We start from the raw sequence: 21,746 nt of genomic DNA on the forward strand, positions 1-21,746 counted from the left end.
AGCTAATGCAGAGGCCGCAGATTACGTAGTTAAAAAAATTAAAGTATACCTAACAAGGAGATTCTGATACATTGCATTTTGCATTACCATTTTAAAACTTGATTTCCTGATTCTGACTTTTGGGTGGTTCCAATTAAAGGGAGAAATGCCGCACTGGAGTAGAAGCAGGGTTTGACCAAGCTATTCTTCTACCTCGGGCCATTGCTTTGTTTTTATAGAATAAGAATCTTTTCTTATGCTGTCACCTCAAAAGTTAAGAACATGGTGCCTCCACCAAGGAAGTCAAGTACTTCATCCTCTGTGACCCCTCTGGGCTGTATTTATATAGACACAGCACTTTACCACATATACTGTAAAATGTTTGTATACATGTTTATCATCCCGCTAAGGTATGAGTTTTCTGCAGTCACGGCCCACACCTTTCTGCTTCTCTGAAGCCCTGGTACTGGGAACACATTGGGCAGACAGTGAATAGTCACTGAATATACATTTTAAAATGTCTTATACATCCTAATTTCCTTTAGTAACTCATTATATGTTCATAAAGTCACTGAAGTTACCTTTGAAGTTTGTTTCCAATTTGTACCACCTCATAAGTTATCAAGAAGTGTATGTTTACTGTCTGCTGGGTGAAAGAATGCTTTCTTGTATTTATTAGAAAAATGTTCCCTTTAAGTTTCCTGGAATTGAACCCTTGTACACTGTTGGTGGGAATGTAGAATGGTACAGACATTATGGAAAACAGTATAGAGATTCCTCAAAAAATCAAATACAGAACTGTCATGTGATCCCACAGTCCCTCATCTGGGTATATCCCCAAAGGAAATGAAATCAGGATCTCGAAGAGATCTCTGCACCCCCATGTTCATTGCAGCATTATTCACAACGGCCAAGTTATGGCAGCAACCTAAGTGTCCAGCAACAGATGAATGAAAAAAGAAGTGTATACATACAATGGAATATTATTCACTCTTACTAAGAAGGCGTTCCTGCCACTTGTGACTACATGGATGAAACTGGAGGACATTGTGCTAGGTGAAATAAGCCAGACACAGAAAGACAAATACCACATGATCTCACTTATTTGTGTGTGAAATCTTTAAAAAAAGGTCAAACTCATAGAGACAGTTTGGTAAGAGATTGGTGGTTACCAGGCATCAAAGGGTGGGGTGGGGGGGAAATGGGGAGATGTTGATCAAAGGGTACAAACTTGTAGTTATAAGTTCTGGAAACCTAATGTAGTGCATGGTGACTATAGTTAATAATAATGTATGATATACTGGACACTTTCTAAGAGAGTAGACAGACCAGGTGCTCTCACCACACACACACAAGTTAACTATGTGAGGAGATAGATGTGTTCATTTCCTTGACTGCAGTAATCATTTCACTATGCAAATATATATCAAAACATGTTGTATACCTTAAACATATACAATTTTATGAAAAAAAATTTCATAAAGTTATAATATAATAACATTTAAAAGCAGTGTCTTTCTTTTGTCATATTATTTTTCAATGATTCTTTCATGTTTTTCAGGAAGGTGATGTCTGGCCCAACTCATCAGCTGAAATCACCGTGTACTTTAACCCACAAGAAGCCAGGCTCTATCAACAGACCATTTACTGCGACATTTCAGGTAGTGACCTCCTCCAAGTGGTAAACTCAGGTAACCAGGCACCCAGAGCATAAAGTGTGGTGCCTGTGTGTGTGTGTGTGTGCACGCGTGCGTTCACATGTGCATGGCAGAGCACGATATTGATTAGGGGAATTATGGATCCAAGCCCTGCCCCTCTCACTTCTTTCTAGAACAGATCAAACTTTAAAGTACTTCACAGTTGTGGTGGCGTGTAGAGAAAATGGAAACTATATTAGTCCATTTTCATACTGCTGATAATAACTGCCCGAGACTGGGTAATTGATAAAAGAAAGAGGTTTAACTGACTCACAGGTCAGCATGACTGGGGAGACCTCAGGAAACTTACAATCATGGTGGAAGGCAAAGAGGAAGCAAGGCAACTTCTTCACAAGGCAGTAGGAGGGAGAAGTGCTGACCAAAGGAGGAAAGAGCCCCTTATAAAACCATCAGATCTCATGAGAAGTCCCTATCACAAAAACAACATGGAGGAAACTGCCCCCATGATTCAGTTACCTCCACATGGTCTTTCCCTTGACACTTGGGAATTATGGGGATTATAATTCAAGATGAGATTTGGGTGGGGACACAAAGCCTAACCATATCAGGGACCATGACTGTTAGAGCAGTAAAAATATTGCTTGTGACAAATTCCCACAATCTCTTTTTTTATTCCTTTTATAGTATTGAGTTACTAATTTTTTTCTTTTTAAGTTTTGCCAAAATAATTCCAAGTGGGATGGGAAGGCAGCCTGGCAGAGGCCAGAGCAACCAGAAGGGTGCACAGGTGAGATGGCAACCTGGAGACTTGATACGTACAAGGAAATAAGCAGAAAAGTCAATACATTGAGGATGATGGGAGCCAGTATTTCTCACTCTTGGAGGAAGCAGATACAAACATGGAAAAGAGGGTGAAGCCAAACTCTTTGAAATTGGAATGGAATTAGAGTTGTCAATGTGAACTCAGAGTTGTTGAGTTCATACTGACATGTATGGATAGATATAAAAATAAATATACATGTAAATGTGTGTATATGCATGTGTACATGCCTATGTGTATATCCTAACTAGGTCCGTTGAGAAGTCCTGGAAGCTTTGAGACTCTATAGCAGTGAGCACACCAATCACCCAAAGCTTGGTTTCTAAATGCCACTTATCAGTGAAAGGAACTGGTTAACTCCAGGACCAAGTTAGGGAAAGAACAAGATGAGCCTGGATTATCTCCTTTGCTAGACAGTAAGGAAGTGCTCAAAGAATGATAGGCACATGTCGAAATGACACAGAAGCCAGCAAAGAAACTCCCACTGACCATATTTGGAATGAGTCAAAAATCAAAATAATAATACTAATAGATTATTATAATCCATTGAATAAATAGAAATTTTTGAATCCATTTAGTGTACCATTTGGCAGTCATCATTACAATAACCAATTCAGGTAAAAAGCATCAATGGATATTAAGAAAATGGGTGAAAGTGGGGCATGGAATAGTTTCAAAACATCTTTCCTCAAAATGCTTTTATAAAGGGGAGAAAACTAACTTTGCAGTGAAGAAGCCTGGGAGATGCTATCTTAGTTTATCCCAGTAAGCAAATCAACCTCTCAGACCACACGCCAGGATGCAGTGAGAACACAGCGTCCCATCTATGACATCAAGGCCAAGATACATAAATTGGATCTAATCAGGAAGAAGCATCAGGCAATCCCAAATTGAAGAACAAAATAAAATGACCAGCCTGTAATCTTTAAAAATATCGAGGTCATGAGGGCCGGGCACAGTGACTCCCGGGTATAATCTCAGCACTTTCGGAGGCTGAGGTGGGAGAACTTCTTGAGTCCAGGAATTCAAGATGGTCCTGGGAAACATGGTGAGACCCCGTCTCTACAATAAATTAAAAACGTAGTCAGGTGTGGTGGCACATGCCTGTAGTCCTAGCTACTTGGTAGACCAAAGTGGGAGGATCACTTGAGCCCAGAAGTCTGAGGCTGCAGTAAGCTGTGATTGCACCACGGCATGCCAGCCTGGATGACAGAGTGAGACCCTGTCTCAAAAGAAAAAAAAAAATCAAGGTCATGAAAGTCAAGAAATCCTGAAGAACTGTTCCAGGTTGAAGGAGACTAGAGAGACGTGGTAACTGGGTGCAGTATGTGATCCTGGTTTGGGCCCTTTGCTATAAACGACATTAGTGGGCATAGGATAGATATTTAATAGAAGTTCTTGTACTACTCTGGAAACCTTTCTGCATTTTAAAAATGTTTCAGAATTGCGTTTAAATGCCAATGCCAATAAATAAGTAAAACATGTAGAGAGTAAAATTATGAAGCTAAATAGTAGTCTGTGCCACCAGTGCTACTTCCAAGAAGTTCTTTTGGCTGTTTCTTGTGATTGTGGTTTCCCTTGCCAGCTCTATGCTTGCATTGCTATTGGTGGATTTATTAACTTTGTACATTTTCTTTTGACTCTCCAGTGTGAAAGATGAGGGTTTAGTCCACTTACCGGTTCCTAGGATTTTCCCCTTCCTAAGTTTATTGAGTTAGGATTTACATGCAGCGAAATTCATCATTGTTTGCAGCATGGTTCTGTGAATTTTGACAAACCTAAATAGTCATGTAACCACCAAAATCAAGATGTAGAAATGTGTATCTGAGATAAAGCTCCCTATGCTCCTTTGCAGACAATCCTGTCCCCCAACCTCAGCCCCTGACAACCCAATTATTTCATTTTATTTTATGAGCTTTATTTATAGCCTTAAATAATACACTTAAACCTGTATGTTTTGTTCCATCAACTTTACATTATCTCTTGATATGTAAGGATTTTGGTGCCTATAATTAGATTAGCCCTGACTAAGTCCACTAGCCTTCTCCCTCTAGCCTCTGTGAGCTGTTCCATTTTTATATAATCATTATTGATAACCATTGTTAGGTCTTCTTACATAAATATTATACATCGAAGAGCCAAATAGGTTCTGGGATTACATTTTATCCTGTTTGTTCACTGCTCTGGTTCCTAGTCACTCAAAGAATGTCCCTAAGGTCTATGTCAAGTATGTTTTTTCTTTACCGATTTATCAGTTACTCACAATTATGCCTCATTTTAGTTTACTTCTTAACTGACTCTTTTGTACAGCTTTTGATCCCCCCCACCCGTGGTTTCTAATTCCTTATTTCTTCACTCCTATCTAATTTTATAATTCATTCTCTTCTTCTCTTTGAAGACACTGATCAGAGCCTATCAGCTTCTTATTTTAATTCAGATCAGTCACCTCCTGAATGAACAGTTGTTATCCAGGAATTTAAAAAAATATTTCTGTGTGTTCAGTCACACCTTTTCATTCTCAGTCTACTCAAGTAACTTCCTTAGAAATTATATATATATATATATATATATAATGTGTATATAAATATATAGAGCTGGAAACTTTGATCCTTGAATGCCCAAAAATACCTTATTTTGCCTTCATACTCACTTGGTAGTTTAACTGACTATAGGATCCCAGGTTCAAAATCATTTCTCCTCAGAACACTGGAGACCTTGTGACTACTTGATTGTAAAAATTCCAAAGCCTGAGGTCATCTAATGTCCATTCTTTTATAGACAGCCTTTTCTTTATCTCTGGATGTTTTGGGGGCCTTCTTTCCATATTTGGGGTCTGAAATGTGATGAAGTCATGTCCGGGAGTGGATTTTTCTTATTCATCCTCCTCAACCTTCTACGGGCCATTTGAATCTGATGACTCCCGTCACTTCAGCTCTAAGAAATTTTATTGTGTTGACCGGATGCGGTGGCTCAAGCCTGTAATCCCAGCACCTTGGGAGGCCGAGTTGGGCGGATCACGAGGTCAGGAGATCGAGACCATCCTGGCTAACACGGTGAAACCCCGTCTCTACTAAAAAAATACAAAAAACTAGCCGGGTGCGGTGGCGGCCCCTGTAGTCCCAGTTACTCGGGAGGCTGAGGCAGGAGAATGGCGTAAACCCGGGAGGCGGAGCTTACAGTGAGCTGAGATCCGGCCACTGCACTCCAGCCTGGGCGACAGAGCGAGACTCCGTCTCAAAAAAAAAGAAATTTTACTGTGTCTTTGATATTCTTTCCTCCATTTTTTTTTCATTTTATTCATCTGGAAAACCTATGAATCCAATGTTAGACCTGGAAGATTGATCATTTGTTGTCAAAGAACAAGATTTTAATCATCAAACACTACTAAGAAATGACACTAAATATAATTCAAGGCTATGCCTAGAGAAATACTGATGTTCATGAATCAAGAAAGATGGCAGGTGCATGCTGTGTAGCTGCAGCTCTCCGCAGCCACCAGCAGACCTGTGGCCAGCACCTGTGGCATCATTCCTGATGTGCAGAGCCACCACCCTGAACTTAAATAGTCTGCTTGGTACCTTACTGCTATTCGGTTATTCAAATGGCAGTTTTCCCTTTTATACAGATGACAACAACAAACCCAAATTACTCTGACTCAAATTGTTTCCCTTTGCAGTTGAGACTTTCCTTGCCTGTCTTGAACAGGTTCAAGAAAGCATTTTGCCACGGTGGTTTCAGGGCATCTTCCATTTTGGAACTTTCTTGGTGCCGCTTGCAGAGGTACAAGCGGGTGTTCATCAAAAACTTGGAATGTTTTCTTTTTTGCAGTCAAGGTCAAGCTCTGAACTTTAGCGTTTGCCAGTTGCTTTGCAAGACACGTAGCTCAGTTTTTTCTGAATACTTCCTAGCAATCTTTCATTTCTGCAATCATATTTTCAATTTTCAAGACCTCTTTTGTTCTGTATTCCTGTTTCATAACTAAGTGTTCTTTTATGGATGCAACTTCTTCTCATTAATCTGGGGTAATCATTTGAATTTTAATTTCTTAAAAAATAAATCTTATGTTCTCCGAATTGCCCATAATGTCAGCTGTTTGTCTTTCATGCTTTCATGGGGTTCCTTTCAATGCCTTCTGGTCCATGGTCATTCATTCGCATATAAGAATGAGAAAATGGCTTTCATGTTGATGGTAGCTAGTGCTGCTTACCCCTGCTGTTGTATATCTAGGTTTCCCAGGAAAGTATGGCTGATGTGTTTGTGAAGAGTATAAGAGTGCACTGTCGGCAAGAATGCACATCATTTGCATCCTTCAAGTGCAAAAATTTCCCTGTTCTGCCACAACCTGCTGTTTTCAGTCCATGTCTATGCAGTCACCTTTTTTCTGTGTAAAAGAGGCTCAGGCAGTCTAAGAATGTGCAGAAGGATGGGCCAGGGGGCCCAAGCCTATACTACCCTGCACCTCCCCAGGTGTGTGTCTTCTCCTGATGATGTTTCCCTCACCTTCCCTCGATATAACCATCACCTCGACTTTTGTGATAGTCGTTTTCTTGCTTTCATGTATAATTTTACCACCTACATATTCATCCATAAGCAAAATAGTATAGTTTTGCCTGTTTTGGAAATTGATATATTGATACGTATTTTTGAAACTGATACACATATATACAGGACTCATCCTGTATATCTTATGCTGCTAGCACCAAGAAAATAAAGCTACTCAATAAATGTTGATTAAATAAATAAGCAAATAACTGGGAAAAAAAATGACTGAGTGAGTGAATCCCGGTTTGATCTGACCTCTCCCTTGCATGTGAGTGTAGAATTCTCCAGACGTCCCCAGAATGAATGCAGAATGGACTAGGAGTTTTTGGATTGATGTGAGTCTGTCTCCGTCCTGCAGACCAGCATCACCTGCAATGGACAGCCTAATAGGGTCTAGAGGAAATGTTAGCACAGCAGTGTCAGACGTGGGCTGGAAATGCTCCAGTGGCCCCCATGGCACAGGTGGTGGGACCTCCCTCCCATCTGCAGCTCCCTGTGGACGTCGTGCTTGGCCCTCTTCCAAGGGGTTGGCTACTCTCCAGGAGGTTCCCAATCATTACACAACGAGTGAGATTTCCCTATTGTTTCGTTTGTAATTCTGAATTCTCCCACACAATTCACATCCTGGGTAAGCTGAAAAGTATAATTTTCCATCTGCACGACATTCTTCTTTATTTTATTAGTGGATTATTAAAAGATACGCTTGCCAGGGAAGGGCTTTGCTTACATAGTAATTCCATATTATCTTCCCTGTAAATTCTGTGCAATTCTCTGTGTCTTTTCAAGAGCTGATGATGATTCCTTACTATTATCTTCAACGAGTTGGTAAAACCTGTTGGTCTTAGGTCACTAAGAAATACTTGTTAGACAGATAAAAATGCTCCTTCCCTTGTGTTGTTTTGTTTTGCTTTGCTTTAAGATATATGTGGCATGTGGAAGAAAATACATATAAATAAAGCTTTCCTCCTCATGTCGTTTTGCGTAAACGACAGTATACTTTGCATAATGGTTTTAACATTGCTTTTAAAATATTTCCCAGATTATACATAACACTAAATAAAATATGTCATTCTTTTCATGATTGCATCGGAATCCTTTGTATTTATATACCACAATTTAATGTTTAACTTTGTGTCATTATTGAATAGAATACAGATTCAGAGATTACATAATACATTTAGTGGGAAGCACAGAAGTGACCTCCCAAAGATGTCCAAGTCCGAACCCCCAGTATCTGTGGACATGTTACATTAAATGGCAAAGAGGAATCAAGGCAGCAGATGGAATTAAAGTTACCGACTTTAAGTTAGGGAGACTATCTTGCATCATGTTGGTGGCTCAGTATAATCACAAGGGTCCATAAATGCCGAAGAAGTAGGCAGAAGGATTGGTCTCAGTGTCAGAGGGCTGTGATACGAGAAAGTCTCAACTAGTCATTTCCAGGCAGTAAAGATGGACAAAGTAAGGAATTCAGGGAGCCTCCAGAATGTAGAAAAGGTAAGAAAATGAATTCCTCCCACCCCAGAGTCTCCAGGAAGGAATGTAGCCCTGCGAATACATTGATTTTAGCCCAGTGAGACCCACCGTGGACTTTGTTTATAGTTGTGTCTTCATCTTGTAAAATATTTTTTAATTGACAAATAATAACCATACATATTCATGGGGTACATAGTGATGTTTCAGTATGCATAATGAACAGCAATCAGATCACTTTGAATTTTTGACGACCAGAGCTTTCAGATAATACATTTGTACAGTAAGCCACTAAGTTTGTGACAGTTTCTTGTAGCAACAATTGGAAACTTATACACATACCGGTACATTATAACAAATAATTATAAGGCAAACACTATGTTATTGCCACCAAGATCAATAATAGAATATTTTCAGCCCCTAGAAGCCTCAGTGTGTTCCTTCCCAATCACACTCCTCTCACTGCAGCCTCCCCTGAAATCACCACCATTCTGTTCTTGATGACCTTGCTTTTGTTTTTTGTTCCTGTTTTTTTGCTTATGATTTTAAAAACAATTTTAACTTTTATTTTAGGTTCAAGGGCACATGCGCAAGTTTGTTTATGTTGTACAGATTTTTGTCTTGTCACACCGGTCCTAAGCCTAGTGTCCAGTAGTTATTTTTCCTGATCCTCTTCTTCCTCTCACCCTCCACCCTCCATCAGGCCCCAGTGTCTGTTGTTCCCTTCTTTGTGTCCGTGTGTTCTCATCATTTAGCTCCCACTTATAAGTGAGAATATGCAGTATTTTGTTTTTCTATTTCTGCATTAGTTTGCTAGGGATGATGGCCTCCAGCTTCATCCACATTCCTGCAAAGGACATGATCTCATTCTTTTTTATGGCTGTGTAATATTCCATCGTGTATATGTATCACATTTTCTTTATCCAGTCTACCGTTGATGAGCATTTAAGTTGATTCCATGTCTTTGCTATTGTGAGTAGTGCTGCAATGAACATATAAGTGCATGTTTTCATGGTAGAACAATTTATATCCTTTTGGGTATATACCCAGTAATGGTATTGCTGGGTCTAATGGTAGTTCTATTTTTAGTTCTTTGAAGAATCACCACACTGCTTTCCATAATGGTTGAACTAATTTACACTCCCACCAACAGTGTATGTGTTCCCTTTTCTTTACAACCTGACCAGCATCTGTTTTTTGTTTTGTTTTGTTTTGTTTTTTGACTTTTTAGTAATAGCCATTCTGACTATATGAGATGATATCTCATTGTGGTTTTGATTTGCATTTCTCTAATGATCAGTGATATTGAGCTTTTTTCATATGCTTGTTGGCCACCTATATGTCTTCTTTTGAAAAGTATTTGTTCATGGTTTTTTTTTGCCCACTTCTTAATAGGATTGTTTGTTTTTTTTCTTAAAAATTTGTTTAAGCTCTTTATAGATGCTGGACATTAAATCTTTGTCAGATGCATAGTCTGCAAATATTTTTTCCCATTCTGTGGGTTGCCTCTTTAGTCTGTCCATAGTTTCTTTTGCTGTGCAGAAGCTCTTAAGCTTAATTAGATACCATTTGTCAATTTTTGCTTTTGTTGCAATTGCTTTCATGTATAGTTTTTACCCCATGTATGTATCTCTAAACAATACAATTTAGTAATGCCCGTTTTGAAATGTACATACCTGAAATGAGCCTACATGTCTCACCTATGTTGCTACTTTTGCTCTAGTTGTATTTCATTTTCATTGTTGTACAATGTTTCATTATGTAAATATATGTTCAGAGACAGGAAATAGCAGGGAAGGCTACTGGTCATAGGGGAGGCCTCTGAGGATGCGTGAGATTTAACTCACATCTCCAGCTGCAATTCTCTTTTCTTTTGAAAGCTTTTGATATCTAGGAACCATGAGTAGAAAGAGGTACAAAAGCATAGTTCCTGCCCTCAGAGAGCATAGAATTCAGTGGAGGAAGTGACACATAGTCCAACAGTTACAGTGCACTGCTACACAGCGAGTGAATGAATAATATTATAGAAGCAGATACAGGGTACACAGCTCAGGCTTAGGATGTCAAGGAAGGCTTTCCAGAGAAAGTGAGCCTTGAAGTATTTATTAAGCAAGTAAAAACAAAAACAAACAAAGGCTGGGCATGTAAGGCAGGGAAATATTTTGTGAAAATACATAAAGAAGCATTATGTGAAAATACATAGCAAGAACATGAAGAGGCAAAGAATTGCAAGTTCTTAGCATATGACTGCCATGGAGATTGAGAGAGAGAGAGAGGGAGGAAAGGAAAAAGAAGCTGAAGGCTGGAGTGGTAAGTAGGATCCATTCATAAAGGGCTGCCCTTGGATGCCAGCCTAAGGACATTGGACTTTCTGCTGAGTGCAGTTGGCAGTCACTGAAGCACCCTAAGCAGAGAATTGACCTGCTCAGGTCTGAATATGGCAAATATAACATCATGAAAAGCCTTTCCATTAATCTGAAACTGAACAATTTTTCTGCATTTTAAGTCATTCTGTTTTCTTAGAAGTAGTTAAATCTGTATGCTAGATATTTATAAAGACTTGCTGATGGTTTGATCTGGCTCTTGAAACTGATCTTTCATCTATTTTGGCTTTCTAATGGAATGTGGGAATACCTAACTTAATCATGAAGATTACCTTTTTAAAAAAAATGCAAAGGGAAGCTACACATATTTGGTTTGGATCAGCATATGGGAACTTCAAAAAGAAGTTACACACTCTAATTTAAACTGTGAAATGTACTGCTAGGTAACATTGATAATGGGTGCTTCAGAGTCAAATGCAGAAAAGCAGCGTGGTGGAAATGATTCCAGATGCTCCCACTTCCTTCAGAGACCCAATTAAGATAAAACCTCATTGTCCATTTGCTTTTTGTGCATCATAAAAGGGAAAATTTTGAATTTTTAAGACAATTTGGGGCTTCTGATTTTTATCTTAATTGAATTAAAGAATGGAGATTGAATTAGATTTATTAAAAAGAAAATCACCCCCAATCATTGAAAACATTTTTGAGTTTTCAGAGTGATAAGTAAGTATTCTACATATTGGAATATGTAGAATATTACTCATATTATGTTACTCAACATCTCTCCAGTGTTGTTTTCCTCTTATTTCAAATTTCTCCTTTTGGAATTTTTTTTAGATAAATTATTTCCCGTAGAATTACCATGTCTCTTAAACTTTTCTGCACATTTCTGATCTCCTGGTCTCACTATGATGCATTCTGGGTATTTTTCTAAGACCTTTCTTCTAGTTGACTAATTCTTTCTTCAACTATATCTACTCCAGTGTATTCATCTATTCAGTTTTTAATTCATTGACTTGGCTTTTTATTTTTATATATATAAGTTATATATGTTTGAATATTTTCGTATTTTATTCCTTCATTATGGTTTCTATTTCTTCATTTATCTCTTCAAAGATTTTTAAGAATGCTATATGAGAGTTTTTTATTACCTCAGACTCTTAGGGAACCAGTTCACATGTTTGTAGTAATCACTGATTTTCCTCCTACTAGATTGTTTCTTCAGATGGTTTGAAATGTTTGTATTATGAACTCAGTTTTAGTATGGGGTACTGAATTATGAAACTATTCCCTCAGAGCAGATTTTTATTTCTTCTGCTAAGGGTCCTGTGATTTTTTATTTTCTCAGCTTCTGATTCTTGCACCTATCAGATAGTGTAAATTTGGATCTCATATGTATACATGGGATTTTGATTTATCATAGGAGGCTCTTCCTCCTATTCAGAATTCTAAGTAGAAGACAGCCTTCATCACTGCTTCCCTAGACCAATGAATAGAATTATTCTAATTGCCTTTGTGAAAAGAGGTAGTCTTTCTATGGTCCTGGATTTATGCTAGAATCTTAGTTTAATTCTCCATTCCCAAATAGGAACAAGGCTGTGTCCTCTCTCTGTGAGAGTATGACTGGACCCACTAAACTATCTGGTCTACAAATCTCTGGGCCTTCTTTGGGTCATCTCACTAATTTACTATGCTAGCTGAGTTCCCTTTTTATTTCTAGAACCTGTTATTTTCTTTCCTTTATTTTGAACCTGGAAAAGCAATAAAAATATATATTTGCCATTTTTAAATTAACGTTACTTATTTTTTTGTATTTTGGGTGAAAGAATAGACTATATCAGTTAACTTGGACATACCATCAGAAGTTAATGTTATTAATTTTCATATATTTCTCAAAATAATGTCCTTAGAGAATCTGTATTAGAATCCCCCTGGCTACTCATTAAAAATGTGATTCTTGGGTTTTATCTATGTTTTATTGAATCAAAATCTGTGGAGATGATGCTGGAGAATATTCATTTTAAACAAAGACTACAAAGTAAGGGTAGTAACTAATACAAAGTTGCAGGATATGAGATCTGTATAGAGGATTGAAATTTTAAAAGGCGGTACCACTTACAATAACATTGAAAAATATAAGATAACTAGAGATAAATTTGACAAAAAGTGTACAAGACCCATATACTGAAAACTATGAAAGATTAATGAGAGAAATGAAAGACCTAAACAAATAGAAAACTATAGCTTGTTCATAGATTGGTAAATTCAATGTGGCTATTAAATAGCATCTTAATGACATCTTAATGCCATTTCTCCCCCAAATTCATCTATAGATTTAATTGAAATCAAAATTAGAATGCAAGATGGTTTTTTGTAGAAATTAACATGCTGATTCTAAAATTCATATGGAAATGCAAGCAACCTAGAATAGCCGAAACAACTTTGGAAGAGTAAAATGAGAGGACTCCTGCTACCAGAATTCAAGGCGATTTTTAAGCTACCATAATCAAGATAATCCAGAATAATCTCCCCATTTCAAAATTCTTAATCACATCTTTTGATTTATAAGATAATATTTACAGATTCAGAAATGCGGATGTGAATATCCTTAGGGGCCATTATTCAGCCTGCCATAGATCTCATGTGGATTTCCAGCTGTTTTAGCTCTTTACACTAAATAATCCATCTTTTCTCACTGATATTCAACATCAGCTCTCTCATAAATCAAATTTACATAATTTATGTTCACATTATAGTTTATGAACACATTTGTATATAAACACGAAGACACTTGCATATTAATCTTATTTGTGTCTCAATAATTCAGTAAGGTAGGCTGGAATTATTTATTTTACAGATGAGAAAGCTAAAGCTTAGAGAATTTAGGTGAGTTGTCTGTGGGGCTTCTTAATCCAAGATTTGAATTCTGTGTTGTGACAGTCCTGGTCCCTGTCCTGTATCACACTACCCCATAAAGACATGGTTCCTCTGAAATAGTGCAACCCATATTCCATTCTTACAACTCTCAGAAACAGTCAGGTTCCCAGCCCATCCGGAAACTCTGTCCAGATTTTCTAAAACATGTTAAAACACCTATATAACAACTCATCAAAGATTCCCGTATAACATAAGGCATTTAAAACATTCAAATTACCTCTATAATGTTTAAATAAGTAAGTATATACATGGGTATATTGGTTTATAGCATGTAAAGATACTGTACAATTTTAGACATGAATTACATTTTCTTTCTGCACTGCTGTAAACATGAACTGTAATACAAACAATAAAATAAGTGTTAAAGATTCTAAAAGTCTAGGATCTAAAGATTTTATCTAAATCATTCCCTGGTTGGTGGTTGCCCTCAGTACCTGGCAGAAACAAACTCCAGGACCCATGAAAGACTAAACCATCAGGGAAATTGTGGGAAGATGAGCTGATAATGCATAACACATTTTAAATAAGGAAAGTACGAAACAAATCTATCTTGTCAGAGCAGCTGAAGGTCAGGCTGTAACACACACTACATCTTACCGCTGAAACTCAAGCAAACATAAATGGTTTTGCTGGCACATGCATACATTCGTATCATAATTATATTATTATTTTCATTTAGATAATGAATTTAGGTAAAACAACTTATATCATATTATTATTGAATGTGAAAATTCTGATAATGAACTTTGGGGTTCCAAGAAATACCTGTATAATAAACAATTTTGTGCACACAAACATACAACAAAATATATTAGTTAACATTTCAGCAAGTTTTGTTTTGTGTTTTTAAAATTTATATTAAAATTATGCAAAATAATCTTTGTATTATATAGGTAAGGTATAAGGAATAATAGTAAGATAAACAACCATGAACCTGTCACCCACGTTAAGAAATGGGACTTTACCATATCTTAGAAGATCTATCTGTGTCCTTGTCTTTCCTGCATAGAGGTAACTATCCATTTAAAATTTTGTGTAGTCAGTTAATCATTTCCTTGCTTTTCTTCATACTGCTTTTTAGCCATATGTGGGTATAACCCATAACAATATATAACTTGTTTTTGCATGTTTTAAACTTTACATAAATATTATCATACTATATTTGTTTTTCTGAGATTCACTCATGTCATGCATGAGGCTATAGTTTAACAGTTAATATTCTATTATTTGAATATATAAAAATTCCTCTCCAGTTGGACATTTATGTTGTTTCTAACTTAATGCTTTTATGTTATTGAGAATAATGCTCTTATGAACATTCTTGAACATGTTTTCAGGTACATGGTGCCAAATTTTTCTAGGATATATCCCCAGGAGTGGCAACTCCAGGACATACAGGATGTACACACTAAGGTTTACTAGGTAATCAGACTTCTCCAAAGGGGTTGTGCTAGTCTACTTTCCTACCTGCAGGAGATGTGCCTATAACCTTACTCCATAACCTTGACTACTCTTAGTATTGATCAACTTTTAAAATTTTGCTTCTCTGCTAGGTGTGAAATGGAGTCTTACTGTGGCTTTGATTAACATTTCTGCAATTATGAATTTCATTATATTGATGAAAATAGCATGTTATATTGAGTGGCCATTTGTGTTTCATCTCCTGTGAAATTCCTATTTGGCCTTTGACCATTTTTCTGTTGTGTTGTCTTCATATTGTTAATTCGTAGGGGCTCTTGATGTATTTGGGATGTAACTGGCTTGATATGTCCTGCAAATATCTTCTCCCAGTTTTTGTGTCTTGTCTGTTCACTCTCATTAAGGTGATTTTAGTGAACAAGAGTTTTAATGCAATTGCATTTGATATCTTTTATTTTATAATTTGCTCACTTTGTATTGTTAAAATCCCTTTCTCTACACCAAGTTGGTAAAGAGATCATTCTGTATTGCTTTCTAAAAAGTTTTGTAGTTTACTATCACATTGATCCAACTTCAGTTGACTTTTGTGTAGAGCAGATGGGTGGGACTCTGTGTTAGTTTCTTATTGCTGCTGAAACAAGTTATGAGTAACTTAGTGACTTTAAACCACACACATTTATTCTCTTACAGTTCTGGAATTCAGAAGTCTGAAATCAGTTTCACTGAGCTAAAATCAGATGTCAATAGTACTGGTTCCTTTTGGAGATTCCTGGGAAAAATTTGTTCCCTACCTTTTCCAGCTTTTAAAGCTGCCAGCATTCCATGGCTTGTGGTTGCATCACTCTAATCTGCTTGCATCATTGCGTTGTCTTTTCATCTTCTGTGTCGAATTTCCCTCTACTTTCCTCTCAAGGACATTTGTGATTATATTAGGTCCCACCAAGATTATCCAGGATAATCTCCCCCTGTCTAAATTATTAATTTAATTACCTCTTTTGACATATAAGACAACATTCACCCTTTTGCCATATAGGGCAATATTTAGATTCAGGAGTGAGAATGTAAGTATCTTTGGGGGCCGTTATTCAGCCTACCACAGATCTTACGTGGATATCAACTGATGTAGCTCCCTACACGCTGTGCACTATGTAGTCATCTTTCCTCACTAATATTCAACACCTGCTCTGATATAAATCAAATTCACATGTATTTGTGCATCTATTCTGTGTTTTCTATTCTGTTTCCTTTGTCATTTTGCACTTTGTGCCCCAGTACCACACTATCTTAATTACAATAGCTTTCCACTAGATTTGAGTTTATGAAAGGGCAAGTTCTCCCAACTTATTCTTCTTTCAGCATGTCTTCTTTTTATTGGCCCTCTGATTTTCCATTTAAATTTTAAAATCAACCCACCACTCTCCACCAAATTCTACCTGCTGGCATTTTGTTTAGCAGTACATTGAATTTATAGATATAAATCTGTTGGGAGAAAATGGACACTCTCGATGACATTGAATCTTCCTTTCCAAGAATATAGTCTAGTTCTCTATTCATTCATTTATTTAAATCCTTGTTAATGTCTTTCCATAAAGTTTTACAACTTTTGCTTTGAAGGTTTCAAGTATGTTTTGTTGATTTATTTTTACGTACTTAATATTTTTGTTGCTATTAAAAATAGAATCTTGAAAACTAAATTTTTCTGACTGTTGCTGGATATAGAAATACAGTTGACCTTTGTAAATGTTTGCTAATCCTGAATCTCTTGTTTATTTTGTTTTATTTATTTTTTGAGACAGCTTCTTGCTCTGTTGCCCACGCTGGAGTGCAAGTGATGTGATCATAGCTCACTGCAGCCTTGAACTCCTGGGCTCAAGTGATCCTCTTGCCTCAGCCTCCCAAGTAGCTGGGACTACAGGCTCACTCCATGATGCCTGGCTAATTTTTTTTTTTTTTTTTTTTTTTTTTTTTGAGACGGAGTCTCGCTCTGTCGCCCAGGCTGGAGTGCAGTGGCGCGATCTCAGCTCACTGCAACCTCCGCCTCCTGGGTTTACGCCATTCTCCTGCCTCAGCCTCCTGAGTAGCCTGGCTAATTTTTTTAAAAAAGTTGTAGAGACAAAGTCTTGCTATGTTGCCCAGGCTGATCTTGAACACCTGGCCTCAATTGATCCTCCTACCTTGTCCTTTCAAAGCACTAGGATTACAGGCATGAGCCATCATACACAGTCCCTCTCTTATTAATTTTAAAATTTATTTATATATTCTTTTTTTCCAGGTTGACAGTCTTACTATGAGTGAATAATGGCCATTTATTCTTCTATTTATACTTTTTTTCCTCTGAGTTTTTTCTTACTGCACAGGAATGGAACTCAAGTATAATATTGGAACATCTAGGATATCTTAGGTGGTATTTTAGTCTGTTCAGGATGCTATAATAAAATGCCATAGACTCAGTGATTTATGAAAAACAGAAATTTATTCAACACAATTCTGGAGGCTGGAGAATCCAAGATTAAGGCACCAGCAGATGGTGGAAGGGGCAGACCGACTTGCTGGGGCTGCTTTTATAAGGGCACTAATCCCATTCTTGAGGGCTACACCCTCATGATCATATCACCTCCTAAAGGCCTCACGTCTTAACACCATCATCTTGGGACTTAAGATTTCAACATATGAATTTGGGGTTCCGGGGACACTAACATTCAGACCATAGCAGATGGATAGTTTTTGAAAGCCCATGGTTTGCATTTTCTTGTATGTAAAGCTATGGGATCTGTTGCATTTGGGGACTTCAGGGTCATTAAAGGGGTTCTGTAGTGCATCTCCCTACTTCTCATGTGTGAAATCAGAACACTACAGTCATGGATGAGAACTGCTCTATGTTTTAAAATATTTTGGTCTTTTAATAAGGAGTCTGCCCTTAAAGTTTGCTAGTTCCTCCATGCTTGTATATCTTGCTGCCTTTTGCCTAGACAAGAAAAATATCTGCTTAGAAAATCTTGTGGAAAAGTAGCATTTGTAATGTGACCCTAAAATTTAGACTATCACTTAGAAAATCAAGGCTGGGCATTACTTGTACTCCTGTTCTGGGTGAGGGAAGTGGCTAGCTACAAATAAGACAAACTCCTTTAAAGTAATTAATAACTACCAAATAAACATTGGCTCACTGCTTTATTACAACACATCTCCTTGTTTTTAAAGAAAGGCAGTCAAGGTAACAGATGGAGAAAGTTTTAGGCATGACAGTTATAAATAGTCCTGCAGTTTATTGCATGATATATTTGCAATTCTCTTTCTTTGCCGTTCTGAAAGTTGGATCTCAATCAAAATGCTTTTCTCTTGACCAAAGAGTTTAAATTATTCCCAATAGTCTAGACCTCAAAAATAATAGAGTAGAGTAACGCCATTTGGGCCCTTTGAAAGTTTTATTTATAGTCTAGAGTATTGCCACCACTAACACCTGATCTTTAGAGGAACGTCTTTTCCAGGGATCGGATGGAGCAGGGGAACCCTTTGAATAAATCAGTCATCCCAAGTATGGCTTTTGCTTCTTGTAATCAAAGTAATGCTTGTCGAATGACCACTATGTTGCCAAGCACTAGAAGGAACAAAAGGACAAGTATTCTGTCTTTAAAGGACATTCATGGGGAAAAAGCATTAAAGATACAAAAGCTAAACAGCAACAGAAGACGGTGGAACATAAAATGTCACAAGGCATTAAAATGATGATAATAAATTAGAAATATCACTTGGCTGTTCTAAGCGTACTTTCTGTAATACTGAAAACTACATCAACAAAGCATTAAAAGTATTTTGAACATTCAAAATGTCCTATATATCCTCTTTCCTTAGAGAACTTGAAATTATGTGATATACATTTAAGGAAAACCATAGAACTATCAAAGGTTTCCAAAGTGGTGATATCCCCACTGCTGGGGAGAATGTGGAGAGAAGGAACCCTTAAATACTACAGATGTTTGTGTGGAATTAGCACTATTCTTGAGGGCAGTATGGCTATAGCTATCACAATGTCAAATGTGCATCCCTTTGTTCTGGAAATCTTTCATAAATGATAAGCTGGGTAATTTGAATTAACACTCTCTCTCTGAGAACACCTGGGAAAGCAAGGCAAAATATTTTTTTAAATCTGTTTTTTAAGGCAAGAGAGAACTACCAGAACATGGGCCAAGATCCAAAAGAAGGAAATCAAGACCATCAGACTTTGGGGGCCACTTTATCTTTAAAGACACTGCCTTTTTGGTAAAAACTGCAGAGAGGCTAACAAGTTAAGTAAGGTTAAAGAAGAAAACAAAAGTCCATGGTATGTCCCAGGAGGAAAGGCCCTAGTCATGTAATCTGCCAGGCTTTAGAGTAGGACCCAGTGAATTAGAAATGGGCCAGTCCTCAAAGAGACTGAAGTTCAGCAAAGAGACTGAAGTTCAGCTTTGAATAATTATTGAGTTATTGGCTTAATTTCAAACAATTTTCCACTCGAGATCCAGAAGATAATTAATCCCTAGTGTTCTAAGGTATCTATTGTTTATGAGGAATTAATTTATCTCTGTTATACCTACCCCTCTTGGGAGAGTTGAGAAAATAATCACTCAAATGATTTGCTGCAGGGCTTAATTCTCTCACAAAACCTTAGCTGAGAACAGCTAAATTAGGTTGTCTAGGATTACTAATGCCCCCCAGTCACCAGCTAGAAGCCAGAGGGAGATATCTTCTTATGGCTTTAAATTATGTCTATAATTTTTATATATACTGATCAGCACTCAATCAAAAAATGACCAAGCACATGAGGAGGTAAGACAATCTGATAGAAAACCAGAGTAAACAATAGAAACAAACCCAGGAGAACCAGATAAAAGAATTATCAGACACAGATTTTAAAAACACTTTTATCAAAATTAAGCAGAGATCTGAAAACTAGAAACGCTCTAATGAAAAGTCTAGAACTGAGAAGTTATAATAACAAATTAAAAACTCAGTGGATGAATTTAACCGCTTGTTAGGTATAGCCAGAGATAGATTTTGTAAACTGGAAATTAGATAAATCAAATAAAATATCTGAAAATACTGAAGCATGCAGAGACAAAATATAGAAAAAGAGCACACACATACACAGAAAAGACAGAGAGGTAAAAAGTGGAGAAGAAACAATGCTTGAAAAGATAATGACTGAAAATTTTTCAGAATTGATTAAAGACATTTATTTGCATATTCAATAAGTGCTACAAGTCCCCAAAAGGATAAATGCAACCATGCCAAGGAACATTATAGTAAAATCACTGAAAGCTAAAGATAAAAGTAAATCAATATGTGTGCATAAAAATTAAATCTATCAGAAGACAAGATAGATTGTCTCAAATGAGCAATAAGACTATGAGCTGACTTCTCAACAGAAACAGTGGAATGCTATAATATCTTCAAAGTGCTGGAAGAAAATATGGAAAAATTTTCACAGATACATGTTTGATGGTAGTAGTTACACTACAAATTGTAATGAAAGGTTGGAAGCCACTTAAATGTCCAATAAGAGTTTTAGAAGTATTTGCCTCCCAACAGTGGACCACATAACCATTAAGAAGAATAAGGTAGATCTTTAGATACGATATGTTAATGATATGTTAAAATGTTCCAAAGGTATTATTAAATGAAAAAAAGCAGGTTGCAAAATAACACAGTATGCATTCCCATTTGCATTAGCAGTATTGTGATGCAATTAAATATAAAAAGATAGGCACCAATATGTTAACAGTAGTTGTCTTTGGATGGTGCAATTATAAGATAATTTTGTTCATATTCTCTTTAAATTTTGTAATGATCATGTATTATCGAACAAAGATAGTTTCATTTTTAAAAGGGGGAACAAAACCAGTCAGTACTTCAAAGGTTGTGTGCTCTGTATTGACCGTGGGTTCACTGTAGATGTGTTACAATGGATATTGTTAAGTGCATTTCATTACCTCTACATGGAAGAAATTCAGCAAAAGTAAGCATCAGGTAAGACCCCTAGACTCAGATCCCTAATATTCTGGATCTCCCTAAATCTAAGGAAGAGCTAGGTGAATAATGTCGCTTGGAGCCCCACGTTGGCTCTCATTTTATGAGAAGCATCAATGGTCACCCTTCTCTGATTTAGAATTAGTTTTCTTTGTAAGAAACTTTGAAATAATGTTAAGAATTGGGTTAAAATTTTTAAATTTTTTTCCTGCTAAAATGTAAGCCTAAATTGCAATACAGTCTGCTCCCTAAAGATAAGAAACTAGCAGTATTCTTATTTTCTTAAAATGTTTGGATCACAATACCAAACAACAGAATTCAAAATGCCATAATCTCGAATCTTGAGTTCCCAAAAGATCAAAACCCGTAAGGATCAAAATCCCTAAAGTCTAACATCCCTGGTGTCTAAAATCCCAAAAATCACAGTCCTGAAAGATTAAAATCCCAAAATGTTGAAATCCTGAAAACCAAATTCTGGGGAAGGGGTTAGTGTGTTTTCAGTTGCACATGGGATAGTTGCATTACGCTGATTCTACCATGTTAGGTGGACCTGTTACTCTGTTGTCTGTACTGGGAAATTTAGTATGGTTT

The 21,746-nt window shown here is 36.9% G+C and overlaps 1 protein-coding gene across 2 annotated transcripts in view; it reads left to right on the plus strand.

Moving 5' to 3' along the window:
• Positions 1 to 21,746, plus strand: part of HYDIN (HYDIN, axonemal central pair apparatus protein) — a 423,190-nt gene that overhangs the window by 107,997 nt on the left and 293,447 nt on the right. For both annotated transcript variants that reach the window (XM_011976766.1, XM_011976767.1), the window contains one exon: positions 1,541 to 1,640. In XM_011976766.1, the coding sequence (XP_011832156.1) occupies positions 1,541 to 1,640 (100 nt within the window). The remainder of the gene's footprint in view (positions 1 to 1,540; positions 1,641 to 21,746) is intronic.

Source organism: Mandrillus leucophaeus, unplaced genomic scaffold (genome assembly GCF_000951045.1).
Source record: "Mandrillus leucophaeus isolate KB7577 unplaced genomic scaffold, Mleu.le_1.0 Scaffold17, whole genome shotgun sequence".
Classification (NCBI taxonomy): Eukaryota; Metazoa; Chordata; class Mammalia; order Primates; family Cercopithecidae; genus Mandrillus; species Mandrillus leucophaeus.